Source organism: Lagenorhynchus albirostris, chromosome 11 (genome assembly GCF_949774975.1).
Source record: "Lagenorhynchus albirostris chromosome 11, mLagAlb1.1, whole genome shotgun sequence".
Classification (NCBI taxonomy): Eukaryota; Metazoa; Chordata; class Mammalia; order Artiodactyla; family Delphinidae; genus Lagenorhynchus; species Lagenorhynchus albirostris.
In genome coordinates this window covers 62,678,554-62,701,043 of record NC_083105.1, presented here as the reverse complement: position 1 = coordinate 62,701,043, position 22,490 = coordinate 62,678,554, and the positions used below count along the sequence as shown (strand labels likewise).

General features: G+C 36.6%; 1 protein-coding gene across 5 annotated transcripts in view; it reads left to right on the top strand.

Annotated features, from left to right (window-relative positions):
- Positions 1–22,490, top strand: part of LARP4 (La ribonucleoprotein 4) — a 64,917-nt gene that overhangs the window by 32,946 nt on the left and 9,481 nt on the right. For 4 of the 5 annotated variants that reach the window (XM_060166245.1, XM_060166244.1, XM_060166246.1 and 1 more), the window contains 4 exons: positions 15,950–16,162; positions 16,672–16,799; positions 20,662–20,871; positions 21,515–21,563. In XM_060166245.1, the coding sequence (XP_060022228.1) occupies positions 15,950–16,162; positions 16,672–16,799; positions 20,662–20,871; positions 21,515–21,563 (600 nt within the window). Of the gene's footprint in view, positions 1–15,949; positions 16,163–16,671; positions 16,800–20,661; positions 20,876–21,514; positions 21,564–22,490 lie in introns of those variants that run through there. The other variant, XM_060166249.1, reaches the window with a different exon arrangement.

Genomic DNA, 22,490 nt, shown 5'->3' with positions numbered 1-22,490 from the left:
TTCCATTTAATTGATCTGTATGTCTGTCTTTATGCCAGTACCACACTATTTCAATTACTGTAGCTTTGTAGTAAGATTTGAAAACGAGAAGTATGAGCTGTTCAATTTTACTGTTCTTTTTTAATACTGTTGAGGGTATTCAGGGCTACTTGAAATTTCATATGAATTTTAGGTTGGAGTTTTCTGTTTCTCCAAGCAAATGCCGTTGGGACTTTGATAGTACACTGAGTCTGTATATCATTTGAATATTGTTGTCATCTTAACAATATTGAGTCCTCCAATCCATGAACATGGGTTTTATTCTATTTATTTAGGTTTTTCATTTCTTTCAGCAATTTGTAATAGTTTTCATTGTATAGATGATGTATTCCTAAGTATTTTGTTCTTTTTGATATTGTTGTCGATGGAATTTTCTTAATTTCCTTTTCAGATTGTTCATTCCTAGTGTATAGAAATACAACCATTTTGAGTGTTGATTTTATATCCTGCATCTTTGCTGTACTAGTTGATTAGATCTAACTTTTTTGGGGGGTGGGGGTGGGGGTCTGATTCTTTAAGAATTTTCTACATGTAAGATCATGTCATTTACAAACAGATCATTTTACTTCTCCTTTCTAGTTTCGATGTCTTTTATTACTTTTTCTTGCCTAATTGCTCTGGCTAGAACTCCCAATACTATGTTGAGCGAAATGGCAAAAGTGGGCATCCTTGTCTTGTTCTTGATCTTAGGGGAAAAACCATCAGTCTTTTACCACTGAGTGTGATATCAACTATGTGCTTTTCACATACGGCCTTTGTCATGTTGATGAAGTTCCCTTCCCTTCCCAGTTTGAGTATTCTTACCTTGAAAGTGTGGAATTCTTTGAAATGCTTTTTCTGTATCAATTGAGATGATCATGTGTGTTTTTCCTTTGTTCTGTTAATGTGCCATATTACATTGATTTTCTTATGTTGAACCACCCCACCTCCCATCCTCCCTCCCCACCCTCCCACTCCCATTTCTGGAATAAATCCCACTTGGTCAAGATGTATTTTTTTGTGGATTTTTAAAATCTATATTCATAAGGGATATTGGCCTGTAGGTTTTACCCCCCCTTGTAGTGTCTTTATCTGTTTTATCAGAGTAATACTGGCCTCTTAGAATGAGTTAGGAAGTGTTTCTTCTTCTTCAACTTTTTTGGAAGAGTTTGAGAAGGATTGGTGTTAATTGAGAAGGATTGGTGAAATTTTTTTCTTTTCTTTTTCATTATGGTTTATTACAGGATATTGAATATAGTTCCCTGTGCTGTACAATAGAATCTTGTTGTCTATCCATTCTGTATATAATAGTTTCCATCTGCTAGTCCCAAACTCCCAATCCAACCCTCCCTCACCCCTCCTCCCCTTGGCAACCACAAGTCTGCTCTCTACATATATGACTCTGTTTCTGTTTCATAGATAAGTTCATTTGTGTCATATTTTAGATTCCACATATAAGTGATATCATACGCTATTTGTCTTTCTCTTTCTGACTGATTTCACTTAGTGTGATAATCTCTAGGTCCATCCATGTAGCTACAGATGGCATTATTTCATTCTTTCTTTATGGCTGAGTAATGTTCCGTGTGTGTGTGTGTGTATGTGTGTGTGTGTGTGTGTGTGTGTGTGTGTCTCACATCTTCTTTATCCATTCATCTGTCAATGGGCATTTAGGTTGTTTCCATGTCTTGGCTGTTGTAAATAGTGCTGTTATGAACATAGGGGTGCATGTATCTTTTCAGATTATAGTTTTGTCTGGATATATGTCCAGGAGTGGGATTGCTGGATCATATGGCCTCTTTGAAATTTTAAAATCACTGATTCAACCTCCTTCTTAAAGGTTTATTCAAATTTCCACCTTCTCGGGTCAGTTTTTGTAGTTTGTGTGTTTCTAGGAATCTGTCCGTTTCGTCTAGGTTATCCACATGTTGATCTGCCTTTGTTTACACTGTTCTCTTGTATTCTTTTTATTTCTGTAAAATCAGTATTTGGGTCTGATTTTAGTTTTCATTTCTGATTTAGGAATTGGAATCTTTAACCTTTCTTAGTCAGTCTAGCTAAAGGTTTGTTCATTTTCTTGATCTTTTCAAAGAACCAGCGTTCAGTTTCATTGATTTTTCTGTCATTTTTCTGTTCTTTTTATCTCCATTCTAATCTTTATTATTTCCTCCTGCTATCTTTGGTTTTAGTTTGCTTCTTTCTAGTTTTTAGGTGGTAGCTTAGGTTATTGCTTTGAGATCATTCTTTGTTAACATAGGTGCTTAAGTTTCCCTCTTTGCACTGTTTTTATAACATCCAGTAAGTTCTTCTTTATTGGGTTGTAGTTGTTTTACAATGTTGTCTTCATTTCTGCTGTACAGTGGAGTTCCCTGTGCTATACAGCAGGTTCTCATTAGTTATCTATTTTATACATATTAGTGTATATATGTCAATTCCAATCTCCCAGTTCAACCCACCCCCCTTCCCCCCTTGGTGTCCATATGTATGTTCTCTGCGTCTGTGTCTGTGTTGCTGCCTTGCAAACTGGTTCATCTGTACCATTTTTCTAGATTCTGCATATATGCATTAATATACGATTTTTTAAAAATTTATTTATTTATTTTTGGCTGTGTTGGGTCTTCGTTTCTGTGCAAGGGCTTTCTCTAGCTGTGGCGAGCGGAGGCCACTCTTCATCGCAGTGCGCGGGCCTCTCACTGTTGTGGCCTCTCTTGTTGCGGAGCACAGGCTCCAGACCCACAGGCTCAGTAGTTGTGGCTCACGGGCCCAGTTGCTCCACGGCATGTGGGATCTTCCTGGACCAGGGCTTGAACCCATGTCCCCTGCATTGGCAGGCAGATTCTCAACCACTGCGCCACCAGGGAAGCACACGATATTTGTTTTTCTCTTTCTGACTTACTTCACTCTGTATGACAGTCTCTGGGTCCATCCACATCTCTACAGATGACCCAGTTTTGTTCCTTTTTATGGCTAATACATCCAGTAAGTTCTGATATGTTGTGTTTTTGTGTTCATTCATCTCAAATTATTTTCTAATTTCTCTTGCGATTTCATCTTTGACCCATTGGTTAAGAACGTGTGTTGTTTAATTTGTGAATTTTCTAGTTTTCCTTCTGTCATTGATTTCTAGTTTCATTCCATTGTGGACAAAGGAGATACTTTGTAAGATATCAGTCTTTTGAAATTTATTAAAACCAGTTTTGGTCTCTCATAGAGAATGTTCCATGTACACTTGATAAAAATATATACTCTGGTGTTTAGAGTACTGTCTGTCAGTGTTTGTAGTGTTATTCAAGTTCCCTGTTTGTTTATTGCTTTTATTTTATTTATTTATTTGGTTGCATTGGGTCTTAGTTGTGGCAGGAGGGCTCCTTAGTTGTGGCATGCAAACTCTAAGTTGTAGCATGCATGTGGGATCTAGTTCCCTGACCAGGGATCGAATCTGGGCCCCCTGCATTGGGAGCATGGAGTCTTAACCACTGTGCCACCAGGGAAGTCCCTGTTTATTGCTTTTCTGTTTTGTTATTATTCATTATTGAAAGTGGGTTATTGAAGTCTCTATTATTGCAGAACTGTCTATCCTTTCAGTTCTGTCAGTTTTTGCTTTACATATTTTGTGGCTCTCTTGGTAGATGCATGTATGTTTATAATTGTTTTATCTTTTTGCTGGATTGAACCTTTTATCAATATATAATCTCCTTTGTCTCTGATAACCTTTTTTGACTTTGTTTTGCATAATAATAATATAGTCATCTTAGCTGTATTTTGATTACTGTTTGCTTGGAATACCCTTTTCAGTTCTGTTAATTTCAATGTCTTTGAATCTAAAAGGAATCTCTTATAGACAGCATATGGATGAATCTTGTTTTTTTTTTCAACCCACCAGTGTCTGCCTTTTAAGAGGAGAGTTTAAGCCATTTACATTTAAAGTTCTTACTGATAAGTAGGGAATACTTCTGCCATTTAGGTATTTGTTTTCTGTGTGTCCTAAATGTCTTTTCCCCCTGAATTCCTCCATTATTGCCTTTTTTGAAATTTTGTAATGTAACTATTTTGATATCCTTTCCTATTCTGTATACTTTTAAGTTTTGTTTTGTTTTTTTTTTAGTGGTTCTCTTGGGGGTTACAATTAACATCTTAAATATATAACAACCTCATTTGAATAATACCAATTTAGTTTCAGTAGTGTACAAATACTCTGCTTCTATACTTCTCTGTCCATCCCCCTTTATATTCTTATTGTCACAGGTTACATCTTTATATGTGTGCCCATTGGTATCACTTTATATTGTTCATTTCTCTTTTGAATCATATAAGGAAAAAAGAGGAGTCACATACCAAAGGTGCAGTCAGCCCTTTGTATTTCTAGGTTCTGCAACCAGTCCCCTGTGGATACCAAGGGACAACTGTACAATAATATTTTTTAAATTTACCTATGTAATTACCAGTGTTCTTTATTTCTTCTTATGGCTTTGATTGTTTGGTGTCTTTTCATTTCACCTTGAACAACTCCCGTTAGCATTTCTTGAAGGGTAGGTGTACTGATTACCTTTTATCATTTTGTTTATACATCTTTTTCCTGATCGCTATTAGGTTTGTCCATGGTTTTCATTACTTATTGAGTATACTTAAGATAGTTGATTTAACGTCTTTGGCCAGTAATTCTAATGTCTGAGCTTCCTCAGGATGGTTTCTATCAAATTCTGTTTTTCCTGTGAATGGACCATAGTTTTTTGTTTCCTTGTGTGTTTTGTAATTTTTTTTGAGAATTAGACACGCCAAGGTAGTGTAAAGTGTTAACTCTGGAAATCTGATTCTCCTGCTCCTCATATATTACTGATTTCTTTGCTTGTTGAGGGCTATAGCTGTTCATTTGTGACTTTTCCAAATTATTTTCGTAAAATATATATTCCTTGTTGTTTGTGGTCACTGAAATTTCTGTTCCATTATCTCTGCATTTGGCATGTGACCTAAAAAAGATTTCCCTAAATGTCTGGCTCTGAATAGGGTAGTGCTGGTGGCAAAGGATTTTGTCCTTTTAAGTCAGTCACCAGTGCTGCTGTGAATAAAAACTAAGGCGAGCATGGGCACTGATTTCTCAGGAATCCACCAGACCAACCACAGTGCACCCTCAATTTTTGGAGAACAAAGTCCCTACTACATGCCTTGGCACCAGCCAGCCACTCCAGGAACACAAGCTACTGAGGGGCAGGGATGGTAGCTACTTTTATGTACTGCTCACTTAGAAAAGATCAGCAGCCTCTCCTTTTGTCAAGCACTCACCTAGTTATAAGTGTACAAGCACTCTTTCTTGCTTAATTATTGATGCAGTGGAGGTACCTACGCATAGAGCCTATTCTGCTGTTATACCACTGTTTTTCTGTTTATATATGCAATTATAACTTTAGGATAATACCCTAGAACTAAATTATCTGTATTGAAGAGTATATCCATTTACTTATTAGGTAGAACCAATTTACACTCTTACAGTATTTTTTTTAATTTATTTATTTTATTTATTTACTTTTGGCTGTGTTGAGTCTTCATTGCTGCACGGGGGCTTTCTCCAGTTGCGGTGAGCGGGGGCTACTCTTGGTTGTGGTGCACGGGCTTCTCACCGTGGTGGCTTCTCTTGTTGCGGAGCACAGGCTCTAGGTGCACGGGCTTCAGTAGTCGTGGCTCGCGGGCTCTAGAGCACAGGCTCAGTAGCTATGGTGCATGGGCTTAGTTGTTCCACGGCATGTGGGATCTTCCAGGACCAGGGCTTGAACACGTGTCCCCTGCATTGGCAGGCGGATTCTTAACCACTGCGCCACCAGGGAAGTCCCTACAGTATTTTTTATTTCTTTAAAATTTCCTGTAGTTGATTCTCTGATTTTCCAACTTTTTTTTCTTTTTTTTTTTTTTTGGCCACACTACACATGTGGGATCTTAGTTCCCTGACCAGGGATTGAACCTGTGCCCCCTGCAGTGGAAACATGGAGTCTTAACCAATGGACTGCCAGGGAAGTCCCCATGACTATTTTTCTGTGAAGATTTTCTTATTGATTTGTATGAGTTCTTAGAGGAGCTTAATCTTCTTGTCAAATTAACTATTTGTATTGTTACTATGTTTGTGGTATTTGTGTGGAAATCCATTTTGTTGTAGCAAGATTACAAGATTGATATTTTTCTTTATGCCTTTGGATTTGAATGTAGTTTTGCTAGGCCCTAAGAAAAATTTTCTTTTTTAATCAACATTCTTATAGTTTACATACAATAAAATGTACTTATTTGAAGCATACATTTTTATTAGTTTTTGCAAATTTATGCACTGTTGTTTCTCACTCAGTCTCCCCTCATCAACATCCAGTGTTGGCAATTATTGATCTGCTTTCTGCTGCTATATGTTTGTTTTCTTCTGTAGTTTCATATGAATGAAACCACACAGTATATTCTCTCTTGTACCTGACTTCTTTCACTTGCCATAATTATTTTCAGTAAACCGTATTGTAGCATGTATTGGTAATACACTCTTTTTTATTGCCAAGTAGTATTCCAGTGTAGGAATATACAGGCATACCTTGGAGGTATGGAGGGTTCAGTTTCAGACCACTGCAGTAAGGCAAGTCACACGAATTTTTTGGTTTCCCAGTGCATATAAAAGTTACATTTACACTCTACTGGAATCTGTGAAGTGTGCAATAGCATTATGTCAAAAAATATACATACCTTAATTTCAAAATACTTTATTGCTAAAAAAAAAGTGGCAATCATCATCCATGTCTTCAACCAGTTGTAATCTTTTTGCTGGTGGGGGATCTTGCCTTGATGTTGATAGCTGCTGATGGATCAGGATGGTGGTGGCTGAAGGTAGGGGTGGCCATGGCAGTTTCTTAAAATAGGACAACAGTGAAGTTTGCTGTATCAATTCTGTCCTTTCACAAACCATTTCTCTGTAGCACACAGTGCTGTTGATAGCATTTTATCCACAGTAGAACCTCTTTTAAAATTGGAGTCAGTCCTCTCAAGCCCTGCCACTGCCTTAACAACTAAGTTTATGTAATATTCTAAACCCTTTGTTGTCATTTCAACATTCTTCCCAGCATCTTCATCAGAAGGAGATTCTATCTCAAGAAACCACTTTCTTTCCTCATCTATAAGAAGTAACTCCTCATCTGTTTAAGTTTCATCATGAGACGGTAGCAATTCAGTCCCATCTTCAGGCTCTACTTCTAATTCTAGTTCTCTTGCTATTTCCACCGCATCTTCAGTTACTTCTTACACTGAAGTCTTGAACTGCTCAGTTATCCATGAAGGTTGGAATCAGCTTCTTCTAAACTCCTATTCATGTTGGTATTTTGTCTTTCCATGAATCATGAATGAACTTAATGGCGTCTAGAATGGGTGAATCCATTCCAGAGGTTTTTTTGTTTTTTTTGTTTTTTTGTTTTTTTTGCGGTACGCGGGCCTCTCACTGTTGTGGCCCCTCCCGTTGCGGAGCACAGGCTCCGGACACGCAGGCTCAGCGGCCATGGCTCACGGGCCCAGCCGCTCTGCGGCATGTGGGATCTTCCCGGACTGGGGCACGAACCTGCGTCCCCTGCATCGGCAGGCGGACTCTCAACCACTGCGCCACCAGGGAAGCCCCAATTCCAGAGGTTTTTGATTGACTTTGCCCAGATCCGTCATCCATGGCAGCTACTATATAGCCTTACGAAATCTATTTCTTAAATAATAAGACTTGAAAGTCGAAATTACTCCTTGATCCATGGGCTGCAGAATGGAAGCTGTTAGCAGGCGTGAAAACAACGTGAATCTTAATGTGCATCTCCATTAGAGCTCTTGGGTGACCAGGTGCATTGTCAGTGAGCAGTAATATTTTGAAAGGAGTCTTTTTTTCTGAGCAGTAGTTCTCAATAGTAGGCCTAAAATATTTAGTAAACCATGTTGTCAGCAGTTGTGCTATCATCTGAGCTTTGTTGTTTCATTCACAGAACACAGGTAGAGTAGATTTAGCATAATTCTGAAGGGCCAAAGGATTTTTGGAATGGCTAATGAGCATTGGTTTCAACTTAAAGTCACCAGCTGCATTAGCCCATAACAAGAGAGTCAGTCTGTCCTTGAAGCTTTGAAACCTTGAGGCCAGGCATTGGCTTATCCTCTCTAGCTATGAAAATCCTAGATGGCATCTTCTTCCAATATAAAGCTGTTTTGTCTACGTTGAAAATCTTCATTACTTATTTTAGCTAGATCTGCTGAATAATTTGTTGCAGCTTCTGCATCAGCACTTGCTGCTTCATCTTGTACTTTGATGTTGTGGAGACGTCTTCTTTCCTTAAACCTCATGAACCAACCTCTGCTAGCTTCAGACTTTTCTTCTGCAGCTTCCTCACCTCTCTCAGCGTTCATAGAATTGAAGAGAGAGTCTTGCTCTGGATTAGGCTTATGCTTAAGGGAATGTTGTGACTGGTTTGGTCATCTATCCAGATCACTAAAACTTTCCCACATCAGCAATAAGGCTGTTTGGCTTTCTTAGCATTTGTGTGTTCACTGCAGTAGTCCTTCTCATTTCTTTCAAGAACTTTTTCTTTGCATGCACAACTTGGCTTAACTGTTTGGCACAAGAGGCCTAGCTTTCAGCCTGTCTTGACTTTTGACATGCCTTCCTCACTAAGCTTAATCATTTCTAGTTTTTGATTTAAAGTGAGAGATATGTGAATCTTTCTTTCACTTGAATACTTAGAGGCCATTTTAGGGCCAAATTGGCCCAGTTTCAATATTGTTGTGTCTCAGGGAATAGGGTGGCCCGAGGAGAGATAGAGAACGGGAGAACTGCCCATTGGTGGAGTCAGAAACACACATCTGTTGATTAAGTTCATTGCCTTATATGGGCATGGTTTGTGGTGTCCCAAAACAATTACATTAGTAACATCAAAGATCACAGATCACCATAACAAAGATAATAATTTTGACAAAGTGAGAAATATTACGAGAATTACCAAAATGTCATACAGAGACACAAAGTTATTAAATGCTGTTGATATAAAAATATTGGACAGTATTTTGTACACTTGAAACTAATAAAATACTGTGTGGGGACTACCCGGGTGGCACAGTGGTTAAGAATCCGCCTGCCAGTGCAGGGGACATAGGTTCGAGCCCAGGTCTGGGAAGATCCCACATGCCGTGGAGCAACTAAGCCCATGTGCCACAACTGCTGAGCCTGTGCTCTAGAGCCAGTGAGCCATAACTTCTGAGCCTGTGTGCTGCAACTACTGAAGTCCACGTGCCTAGAGCCTGTGCCCTGCAACAAGAGAAGCCACCACAATGACAAGCCCACGCACTGCAATGAAGAGTAGCTCCCGCTTGCTGCAACTAGAGAAAGCCTGCATGCAGGCTTGACGCAGCCAAAAAAAATAATAATAAATAAATACATAAAAAAAATTTTTTAAACTGCAATATTTGGGAAATACAATAAAGCAAAGTGCAATAAAATACGGTATGCCTGTAGTGCGATTTGATTATCTAGTCACTTGTTCTTAGACATCTTCGTTCTTTCCATACATCTGTTTTAGTTAACTGTCTTTTTAAATCTTTTTTCTATCTTTAAAAATTTGGTTGTTAGTCTGATTATTGATTTGTAAGCGTTCCTTATGTATTCTGGTTACAAGTTTTTTGTCAGATGTGTATTACAAATATATTTGCCCTAGTTTGTGAATTGCCTTTTGCTTTCTTAACAGTGTATATTAAAGAGTAGACTTTTAATTTTGATGAAGTCTGTTTCATCTCCTTTTTCTTTTAGGGTTCATTATTTTTGTCTTCTCTAAAATCAACCCCTCCTAATGTCATGAGTATTTTTTTTCATGATTTCTTCTAGAAGTATTATAGTTTTAGTATTTATATTTACGTCTTATGATCTATATCAAGTTACTTTGTGTTTTTTGGAAGGAAAAGTCAGGATTCTTTTTTTAAAAGAAGTATAATACTTGTTCCAGCACCATTTGTTGAAGACTATTCCTTTGTTGACTATTAAAGCATATATGTGCTTGGGTCTATTTCTAGACTCTGTTCTTTTCTGTTTATCTGTGTTTGTCCCTTAAGTCAGTTCCCTGCTGTTTTGATTACTGTAGCTTTATAATAAGTTACAAAATCAGATAATATGTAAGTTCTCAAACTTGTTTTGATTTTCCAAAATTATTTTTGGTATTCCAAGTCATTAACATTTTCATATAAATTTTCAAATCAGTGTGTTGATTTTACAAAAATATTTGCTGGTATTTTGATTGGGATTGCATTGACACTATACATTAATTTGAGAGGATTGCCACCTTATTAATATCGAGTCCTCTAACATGGTATCTCCATTTATCTAGGCTTTTCGTTTCTCTCCTCATTGCTTTGTAGTTTTCGGCGTACTTGTCTTAAACGTATTTTGTTAAATGTATTAACAAGGTAAATGTAATTTTTTTGTGTTTGGGCCTTTTAAATCATTTGTATATTCATTACAGTAATGTATTCTACCCTACCTAATACAGAATCTCTTTCCTGAATCCATAAAGCATATTGTATTGAATGTAAACACTCCTTGCAGCATATTAACATGATTTCTTTACTACTTGCTCTTTGATGAAGTAAATTAATTTAATACATACTGATTTCTGTTTTATAGTACAGCATATACAAATACAAAATATAAATATTAGTAATTCTGTTCTTAACCTAAGAAAGATTTTTTTAATGGAGAGTTATTTATTTTAAAGTAGTTTAAAATCTGATGTGAAATTAGATTCTGACAATTTTTTTTAATAAAATGGCTTTAAATGCTTAAACTCCAATTTAGACCTATCATTTTTCTTAGATTTTATCTATTTTATGTAAAGATGCTTTTGCATGTGTTTTCCTCTAAATCATAGTTATTTACGTTTTTCACAAAAATTTAAAATAGTTATAAAAGCTATTATACCATAGTGCTATATTTTATTATAGTATCTTTGTGCCCAATTAATTGGAAAATTATAGTGTTCATGATTCAAAAATTAATAAAAATCACCCATGATAATTTGGGAGAGCTCTCACTCTTGTGCAGTGGACATCCAAGGTCAAGGGTCCTTGCAGACTTTGGCCTAGAGATATGCTTGTGAAGGAGTCCAGTGAAACATTTATTGTGTGTGCTAATAAGTTGCTTCACATTTTATCTTGTTTCTCTTGTAAATAAGCAAGAACGCTTTTTTTTTCTTTTTTTTTTTGCGGTACGCGGGCCTGTCACTGCTGTGGCCTCTCCAGTTGCGGAGCACAGGCTCTGGACACGCAGGCTCAGCGGCCATGGCTCACGGGCCCAGCCGCTCTGCGGCATGTGGGGTCCTCTCGGACCGGGGCACAAACCCGTGTCCCCTACATTGCCAGGCGGACTCTCAACCACTGCGCTACCAGGGAAGCCCAAGAACGCATTTTTTATTGCTCTTCCTCCATAGATCAATTCTACCTGGTATTAGTTCCTTTCAGGCTAAAGAACTTCCTTTGATGTTATAACAGTGCCCACCAGGGATGAGTTTTCTTAGTTTTTCCTCATCTAAAGCTGTCTTGTATTTCACACTCATTTTTGATGGGTACAGAATTCTGTACATTGATACATGTACATGGATACAGAATTCTGGGTTGATAGTTTTAATTTTTTTCCTTCTTTTAAGATTGCATTGTTTTCTGGCTTCTGTTCTTTCTAGTGAGTCATTCTTGTAATATATGTTGTTTTTCTCCGCCTGCCGCCAAGATATTTTTTGTTTTGTTTTCTCTTTGGTTTTCAGTAGGTTGACTCTAATGTGTCTAGCTATGGTTTTCTATTTATACTGCTTGGGGTGTTCTGAACTTATTGTTTGTAAATTGATGCTTTTCACCAAATTGGGGGAATTTCAACCTCTAGTTTTTCAAAAAATTTTCTGCCTCACTTTCTCCTCTCCTTTTGAGACTTCAGTTACACATATGTAGTATTGCTTGATTCACTGCGATTCTGTTTTTCTTCCATCTCTTTCTTCTTCAGATTGGATACTTTCTGTGGACTTGAATTCATCTTCAAGTTGGGTTCTAGCATTTCTATTTTAAACAATATATTCCTTCTCTGCTGAGATTTCCCCTTTTATTCAGTCTTTAAGAACATTATTTCCCTTTCATCCATAGCATATTTATTTGGTTTTAATAGATTAATTAGTAGAGCATGGCTCTTCTTGTTTCATCTTAATCCCACCTACTTCCCGATGTCCCCAGGTTTTTTGAAGCAAATTTGAAACTTAATTTCATCTGTATGTAAATAAACTAATACTGGTATCTCTAAAAGAAAGGGATTAAAAAAAAATAGCCACACTACTATCACACTTTTTGAAAAATAAACAATAATTTCTTAAACATCAGGCACTGTTCACATTTTCCCGATTCACATTTTTTCTTTCTCTTTTTTCTTTTTTAAAATTTATGATTTGGGGAATTGCCTGGTGGTCCAGTGGTTCGGACTCGGCATTCTCACTGCTGGGGCCCCAGGTTCGATCCCTGGTCAGGGAACTAAGATCCCACAAGCTGCGGGGAGCGGCAAAATAATAATAATAAAAATATAAAATACAATTTATGATTTTGTCCTCTACCTCTTTAGTTTTACTTTTGGAAGTATGTTTTTGAAATCACTGTTATTTGTCTTACAAAGTTTCTCACATTATACATTTCGTTAGCTATGTGTTTTTTTTTTTTTTTTTTTTTTTTTTAGCTATGTGTTTTTTTATTGTGTTAAAATACACATATATAAAATTTACCATCTTAACCATTTTAAATTTTAATTTCATTTATCAGTGCCATAATATTAAACATATTCACATTGTTGTGCAGCCATCACCACCATCCATTCTCATAACTCTTTTCTTCTAAAATTGAAACTCTGCCTATTAAACAGGAACTCTCCACTTTCCCCTCCTTCAGCCCATACTTTTTGATTTTTGACCATTTACCTCATATAAATGGAATCATATAGTATTTGTCTCCTTGTGACTTGCTTATTTCACTTTAATATGGTGTCTTCAAGGTTCATCCATGTAGCATATTGCAGAATTTCCCTCCTTTCTAAGGCCTGAATAATCCATTGTATGTATATACAACAATTTGTTTATCCATTCATCTATTGATGGACACTTGGGTTTGCTTCCACATTTTAGCTTTTGTGAATAAGGCTGCTATGAACATCGGTATACAGATTTCTCTTCAAGATTCTGCTTTTAATTCTTTTGCATATATACCCAGAAGTGGAATTGCTGGGTCATATGGTAATTCTATTTTTAATTTTTCGAGGGACCTCCATACTGTTTTCCGCAGTGGCTATACCACTTTATATTCCCACCAACAGTGCACAAGGGTTCCAGTTTCTCTACATCCTGTCCAACATTTGGCTGTTTTCTGTTTCTTGATAGTAGCTCTTTTAATGAATGTGATGTGATATCTCTTTGTGGTTTTAATTGCATTTCTTCAATGATTAGTGATGTTGAGCATCTCTTCGCCTACTTATTGGCCACTTATATATCTTCTTTAGAGAAATACCTATTCAAGTTCTCTGCCCACTTTTGAATTGACTAGTTATATTCTTTTCTTGTTTTAAAAATGAGCTCTTTTTTAATAAGTTTTTTTTAATATAAATTTATTTATTTTTGGCTGCGTTGGGTCTTCATTGCTGCACGTGGAGTTTCTCTAGTTGCAGTGAGTGGGGGCTACTCTTCGTTGCGGTGCGCGGGCTTCTCATTACGGTGGTTTCTCTTGTTGCGGTGCATGGGCTTCAGTAGTTGTGGCTCGCGGGCTCTAGAGCACAGGCTCAGTAGCTGTGGTGCATGGGCTTAGTTGTTCCACAGCATGTGGGATCTTCCAGGACCAGGGCACGAACCCATGTCCCCTGCATTGGCAGGCGGATTCTTAACCACTGTGCCACCAGGGAAGTCCCAAGTTATATTCTTGAGTGTAGTTTAACACGATCCTCTGACCTCTGTATTTCATGCAAATTGGTAGCTAGATCTAGAGGCTTAATCAGAATTAGATTTTATTTTGGAGCAGCAAAGAGAACAAAAACATGTAGTATATGTCTTTGTGTGTCTCTCTTATACTAGCTGCTGCTGATCATTGACTAGATATATTGATTTGTTAATGGTTGCAAAGTGGTACTATTTCTGTGCTTTTTTCCATTTATTATTTGAAACACTTCCATAAAGAAAAGCTTTCCTTCATCTTCATTACCCTGAGGTACAGCTCATATATACAATGTGTGATAAATGCTTGGTTCTAGCTTTTACTACCAGTTTTCAAAATAATGTGTCGGTTCCCTGGCAACCTTCAAAAACGACCATTCAGATATTTTTTGGTTTTGAATATTTAAACATATTTGGTGTGTTCGTTGTCCTTACTGATGAAGTACGGCCTCTTTGAGTCCTTTTGTAATGGTAATTTTCAATGTTCCTTGCTCTCTAGTGTGACAAGATGTTCCAGGCTCTTGTACATTTTGTGTCACAAGGCTCTGGAGTTGCCATGTTACTTTTATGGGAAAGTAATGTTTTGCAGTCCACTGGTTAGGCACAAGGAGTGCTTCTGGCTAATTGTTTGTTATTTCTAAGCTTTTTCTTTGAACAGAGCTATTAAATACTTTTTTTTTAATGACAGTATATATCATGAGTTTATATAGATGCTTTCGATTTAAATTCAGGCTACATGGTTTTTACTTCTTCAGTTGCTGTCTGCATCTCTTTTCTCCCACGTGAAAATCTCAGATGTCAGTGACCCCAATATAATTTATGATTTGCTGTATCCAAAATCACAGACAGAAGTCTCAGAATAACAATACCAAAAGTCATTTAGAGTTTCTCTGTGTTATTCCTCTAGTTGGATACACATTTAGGTTCATTTTGCATTGAACTTTTACAAACTGATTTTTTAAAATTTTATTCAGTGTGTGCATGGCTTAAAAGTAAAATATTAAAGCAGTATATTAAATTCATATTCACGTGTCTGTATGAATGCAAGTATATCTTCATATCCACATCTAACTTATCTAAATAACACCTTACTATACATACCTTTCTCCTTGCATTGCCTCTTTTTTTTTTAAAATAGTATTTGCTGGAAATCACTCCATTATAATATTTAGAGCAGTTCCTCAGGTTTCTTTCTTTTTTTGTTTTTTCTTACATCTGATAATTGTTTGGATATACCACGTTGTTTTCAATCATTGATGGACTTTTGGGTTGTCTCGTGTGTGTGAGTGTGTGTTTGGGAGAGATGTGGGTCTGAGCCCCCTCACCCCCCACGTCCCCCCACTTCCTATCATAGTAAGTGTCAGTGAGTAGCCGTATGCATCATTTTTTAAAAAACCTCTTTTTGGTCTGTGTATATGCGGTAAAGTTTCCTAGAAGTGGGGTTGATAAGAATATGATAATATGCATATGTGATATTTTGGAAGACATTGCTGAATTTTCCTTTTTAAGGGTTGTGTTGTTTTGAATGCCCATCATCAATGTATCAGAGTACCTGTTTTGCCACAGCCTTATCAATAGAGTATGTTGTCAAATTTTTAGACTTTTTCCAATTTTATAAGTGAGAAATGTTAATCCCATTTTAATTGCATTTCTCTTATGAGCAAGGTCTAGCATTTTTTCATATAAGAGCCATTTGCCTTTCTTTTTCCCCCTTGTGATAAGTTGCAGTTAGTTTTAATATTTTGACATTCACTGTTTTACTTTGTTTATTGTATTAATTGTATTTGCCATGTAGAAGTTTTTAAAAGTACAGCTATCAATCATTTCCTTTTCTTTTGCTCTACTAACTCTATAGTACATGGAAATAATGTCATGGAAAATATGTTCCAAATGTAAATTAAATGTATTTGTGAAAATATACACTTTATCCTTTGTGATTATATCCTTTGTGTTCTTCTTGCTTCTAGGCAAGGATAAAAGCCATCAATACGTTTTTTGCTAAGAATGGTTATCGATTAATGGATTCTAGTATGTATAGTCCGCCCATTCAAACTCAAGCACAGTATGCCTCACCGGTCTTTATGCAGCCTGTATATAATCCTCACCAACAGTACTCTGTTTATAGTATTGTGCCTCAGTCTTGGTCTCCAAATCCCACACCTTACTTTGAAACACCACTGGTAAGTGAGATCCTCACAGAATAATACAATTTTTTCACTGAAGCTGAAATTTGAAGAAATCAGCTAGAATTAGAGTTCATGTTTTATTTTGTTTTGTGTTGATATTGGTTACTTTCTGGCTTGTAAATGGTGATAAGGATATTTAATCCCCCATATCAAATATATGCATATGACTAAGTCTAAGAGTTGAGCTATTGGTTCCTATCATTTTATTCTTTAAATGTTGCTGGGTAAATTAATAGACTGGAAAAATCCTGAATGATTTAAAATGATTTTAGTTTTGTGAAACTTTTTCAGAGAGAAATATTCTTTATTAAGTGTTGAACCAGTTGTTCCTTGTTCTGTAATTCAAGTGATAACTTGGAGTGAGTATTGCAAATGTTTAAAATTATTTTTGGCTTATCAAAGAAATTGATGCTAGGTTAGTTCATTAGAAGTTTTGTATGAGCTTCACACCAGATTTTTGTCTTTACTATGAATAGCTTTTAAACATTAAAATTTTCTTTTAGGCTCCTTTTCCCAATGGTAGTTTTGTGAATGGCTTTAATTCACCAGGATCTTATAAAACAAATGCTGCTGCTGCTGCTGCTGCTGCTGCTGCTGCTGTGAATATGGGTCGACCATTCCAAAAAAATCGGTAAGATAAAAAACGATAGCTGGAATTTATTTATTTATTTTTAAATTTATTTAAGTTATTTTATTTTTGGCTGTGTTGGGTCTTCAGTTGCTGTGCGCAGGTTTTCTCTAGTTGCGGCAAACGGGGACTACTCTTCGTTGTGGTGCACAGGCTTCTCATTGAGTGGCTTCTCTTGTTGCAGAGCACGGGCTCTAGGCACATGGGCTTCAGTAGTTGTGGCACTCGGGCTCAGTAGTTGTGGAGCACAGGCTTAGTTGCTCTGCGGCGTGTGGGATCTTCCCGGACCAGGGCACGAACCCGTGTCCCCTGCATTGGCTACAGGATTCTTAACCACTGCACCACCAGGGAAGCCATGTACTCACTTTAAGTGACACAATTGGTTAAAGCATTTGAATATCTTTTTTTTTTTTTCCCTGCCTTGCGGCCTGTGGGATCTTAGTTCCCTGACTGAGTTCCCCAGATCAAACCCTGGGCCCACGGCAGTGAAAGCACCAGGTCCTAACCACTGGACTGCCAGGGGATTCCCTGAAGATCATTTTTAAGTGTACAGAAAATTTTACTACATATACACATTCTTAATTGCTTTATGAAGTTTCGAATGAGAACTCTTCATATTGTAAGAATAAAGGATTCTTTATAAACAAAAGATTACTTGTGCTCTTGTAGATGACCCTTAGTTTGGTGATACAGTAATAACAGCAAAATTGAAGTATTGCTAGGACATATGAGTAGAAGTACAGTGAGCTTTAAAAACACACACTGTCCTCTAACCTCCATCCTGTTGTTCCAAAAAGATTATTTAATTTCCATGTGCACACAGAGACAGTAATGTTTAAATCTGGAAAGACCTTTGTTATGATGTAGTTTTAATTCATTTTACAGATGAATTGAAGAAAGTGAAAGTTGAAGAGGATGAATACCTTGCTAGGGTTACATGGCTTTTCATCATCAGCAGACCTGAGATTAGCACATTTTCTTTTCTTCTACTATAGCTAGTAAAGTTTTTTTCTTAAAAATAATTGAGTTAATGGGCTTCCCTGGTGGCGCAGTGGTTGGGAGTCCGCCTGCCGATGCAGGGGACACGGGTTTGTGCCCTGGTCCGGGAAGATCCCACATGCCGCAGAGCAGCTAGTCCCGTGAGCCATGGCCACTGAGCCTGCACGTCCGGAGCCTGTGCTCCGCAACGGGAGAGGCCACAACAGTGAGAGGCACGCGAACCCCCCCAAAATAATAATAATAATAATAATTGAGTTAATACAAATGACAGTTTATAACTTCCCTTGTGAGGAGATACAGATTTCTCATGATTAGAAATAGTAGCTTTGTAAAAATATGTATCTGTTGATTTCACGTTTCTTTGAAGAGGTAAATTTTGCTTTAAACAGTTACGTCTACGTGAAGTAGATGTCTTGGTTATAAGAGACTAAAAACAATTTTTAATAACAACAAAAAGTATTGGTGTTTGCAAATGCTTGACTTAAAAATACATTAAGTGGGCTTATGGTATTCCTTTATTGTCACTTTAGAGCACTGCTGTGCTTTCAAGAGGTAAAAAAAGAGATAAAAATACAATAAGAGGTAAAAATACAATAAGAAAGCCAAGAATGACAGTCAAGTCATTCTTGCTTTTTTAAAAAAGTATATTTATTTATTTACTTACTTGGTTGGTTGGTTGGTTGAATGGATGGATGGATGGACGCAGTCTTAGTTTTGGGAGGTGGACTCCTTGGTTGCAGGAGGTGGGCGCCTTAGTTGCGGCATGCATGTGGGATCCAGTACCCTGAGGAGGGATCGATACTAAGCCCCCTGCATTGGGAGCGCAGGGTCTTAACCACTGCGCCACCAGGGAAGTCCCAAGTCATTCTTGCTTATAAGGATATTTATCTGGTTTTGAAGATACAGGATAGGTTTAGTATAATTTTGCTTGTTATTCAAAACTACTTGTGTACATTTTTTTGCGTTTGTTTGACCAATACAGGCTGTTAATTTTTAGTCACAGAAATAATACACGAATACTTCCTTATAAAAATGCAGATATTGCAGATGAACTAGAACCTTTTGACCACCAACCCAAATCCTTGCTTCCTTCTTACTTCTAAGAAGTGACCACTGCCAGGCCTTTATTTTTATTTATTTAAGTTATCAGTCAAGAGCAGTTTATTACATTAACCTTGAAACAGCCCAGTGATGATCACTAGACCTACTGAGAGAGAATAGGACTAACTTTCAGAAGTCTGGGCAATTTTCTACCTTTCATACTTTATCTTTCTGTCATTTTCCTTCTTCCTTTACATCTTTTATCACTTCTTTCTTTCATCATCCTTTTTTCTTTTGCCAAGACTGCGATTGTTAAGTCCCTCTCTGTGAAGGGTAAGATTATGAGATCTGAGGGCTGTTAAACCTAATAACTTGTTTACTGGGTGTATTGAAATGCAATGAGAGAATTTCAGTGAGTGATAGTTTCTGAACAGATACATAAACAGCAATATCTACCTCATGAGGTCGTTTTCAGATATGATGGATAATGTAAATTAGTTTGTGTTAGTTGACATACTGTAAATTTCATTGCTATTCAGAAACTATTTTGTAACGCATAAGTAATTATCTGGAAAAGTATTGTATATGAGACTTAGCCCAACATTATAGCCTAATTTTTATGTTTAAGTTTTAGTAGTAGTAATCTAATTTGTTATACTCTCCAAAGAGTTAGTAGGATAGCTGGAGATGCTATTGGAATTAATGTTTAATTGTTCATAATTATGAGGTTTAAAATCCCTATGCAAAGAACCAGGAATTTACAGTGTGTTATTAATATTATAAATTTGTAACTATGAAAATAGACTGTAAAAAAATGGAGTATATAAAGTTCAAGCAAGGGGCTAAATAGAAATCTAATACTTCCTTTTTTAATTTCCTGTAGAGCCAGGGTCCTCAGTTTCTTGGGCTTACTTTAGATGTTTTCACTATTGATTAAACTGCATCCTCTCTCCTTTACCCTGCCTTAGCTTCATCTGCTTACAAATTGTTAAGAGAGTTGGGTACTTATACCCATCATCCAAGATAAAAGCTACTTTTGTTAGATGTAGGTGGTTTTTGTTTTTGTTTTGTTTTGCTTTGTTTGTCTTTGGTTTGGTTTGTTTTTTACCAGATTCCATACCTTAATTCATGAAGTCATGCCAGGCTATTAGTTGCGTTATATTTTTCTAGTTTTTTGGTCTCACATCTTTGTTGGATCTTTGAACAACTGATTTCATTTGGAGAGGGATGCTTAGTAGGAAGCTGGGATTTTAATATATTCCACTGTTCCTTACTTTAAAAAAAAATTATCAGTCCCCTAAAAAGTTTTTTTAGACTTTTCCCCCAATTCCCCCATATGAAAATTTAATACTAGAGATTATTGTATATCTATTTGTGTAATGTATGCCAGTTCTTACTCCCTTTGTGGGTATTGTTGCCCCATTGAGAATGTATGGCATAGACTCAATAAGCTTCCAGCCTGGCTGATTTAGATGTGTCAGAACTGCAGTTCTTGTTAAAGAAATTAGCTAAAATCCTAGTTATATCCTAAATCTGGGGGTAGAAGTAGCCTTATCTTGAAGAACTTTGGATCACCTCCCAAATCTCTCCAAACAGCTTTTTTTTAATGTAAAAATTCTTTGCCTTTTAAAAATAATATGTCTGAGACATTAAAGGGTTTACATTTTTACAACACAATGCTTCTGTGTCCAACCCAGTTTATGGAAAATCAGAATACAGCAGAAGGCAATTTTTAACTTGGCCTGTTAAGAGTCTCTACCATTAAGAGAAAATATTTTCCATTTTAATTTATCCTTTCACATATATGGTCTTATATTTCTTATAGTGTGAAGCCTCATTTTAGGTCAAGTGGTTCAGAACACTCAACAGAGGGCTCTGTGTCATTGGGGGATGGACCATTGAACAGATCTGGTTCAAGGAACTTTCCAACTGAACGACATAACCCTACAGTAACAGGGCACCAGGAGCAAAGCTACCTTCCAAAAGAGACTCCCACTTTGCAGATGGAACAGAATGGGGACTATGGTAGGGGCAGGTAAGGAAATATGGTAATAAATATGGAAATAAGGTATATGAAAATTCTTTAATCATAATATGAATGTTTGAAGACCACAATCTAGTGATTTTTAAATTTAATTATTGGTATATAGTTATGCTAAATAAATACTTTATTCATGTAATATGTGTTACTAGTTTTTCATAATTAAGAAATTCAGAATGCCCATATAGCTCTGAGTCAGAGGTTTATAAAAGTTATTGTGAAGTTCTTTACAGTTCACTAAGGAAAGATTAGCTTAGAAAGATAAGATTCCATCTGCATCATAGTTTTAATTTCTAGCAACATCTAAACTGTGGGAATGGGGTTATATGTTATCTACCCTTCCTAAACAAAACAAAAAAATGAACCCTAATATGCTTCTGATTTGGAGGGAGCACTGCTAATAAAAATGGGCCCAGCTTACTTAGTGGTGGTGGTGGTAGTAGGTGAAGTTTTTGGTAGATTAGCTCAGGATCTCTTCAGAAGAAAATATATCTTTTAATAATAAAGGAGATTTAGGAAGTATAGATACTTAAAATAGTTCACCCATCTTTGATAGAATGTATACATTTGAAGAAACTTATGAGTTGTCCCTCCCACCTGCTTCCCCACCCCCACTCCCTTTTGTCATTGTTTAAAGGAGAACTCTCTTCAGAGGTCGAAGACGTCGGGAAGATGAAAGGATCCCAGTAAGTTTTTTGTTTTTTTTAACCTTTAATTACATACGTTCAATTTTTTTTTTCTTCTGTGATTTACTATGGCGTTGACTTCTGGTGTATCTTTCCGGGTTTTTGTTTTATTGATTATAATATTGATTATAATTAGAGCCTGTTCTTACCCTGAAATATCCGCCATCATCACTACCCCTCACCCTTAAAGCACACATATAGTTAGAGCTTTGACCTGTGTTGCTCACTTTTAAAAAAAATTACTTGAATACCTAATCTGTTCACATGGTTTAAAATAAAATATATGAAAATATTCCATGGAAAGTTTAATTATTGCTTTATTAATGGAAATTTAAAGAGGTTCAATCTTTTGATTGTACAATGCTGCCACAGACAGTGCAATGATAACCTCATACAACCATCACTTCCTATGTGTGCAGTAGTATCTGAAGGAGAATCCCTAGAAGTGGGATTTCTGAGTCACAGTTCAGTAAGTTGCTGCCTAATGGCTTTCTATAGGGGTTGTGCTGATTTTCACTCTTTGAAAAAAAGTTTCTGTTTATCCATAAGCCTTACAAGGTATATGATTTTTTGCCAGTCTGGTAGCATATGTGATTCACTTTTAAAGCTCTGTTGGATGGTGTTGGAAACTGTTATACTATTTATTAATTGTTACTTGGGGGCAGTTTTCTACCTAGTGCTGATTCTTATGTTTGCCAATCCTGTAAAACCACTTCGAGATTTTTTAAAAAATTTTTATAGTTCTAGGCAGGTTCTTATTTGAATCCTCACTTACCTAGCTTCAAATTATTCATATTTTTTTTGTGTGTGTGGTTTGTTCATGGTGAATGTTTCCCATTTCTTAACTGTGGTCAAAAGGAGTTGAGGAATAAAAATAGTACAGGAAGACGTGGAGGTCTGAAGAAAACCCTGCCTGGAATTTACATT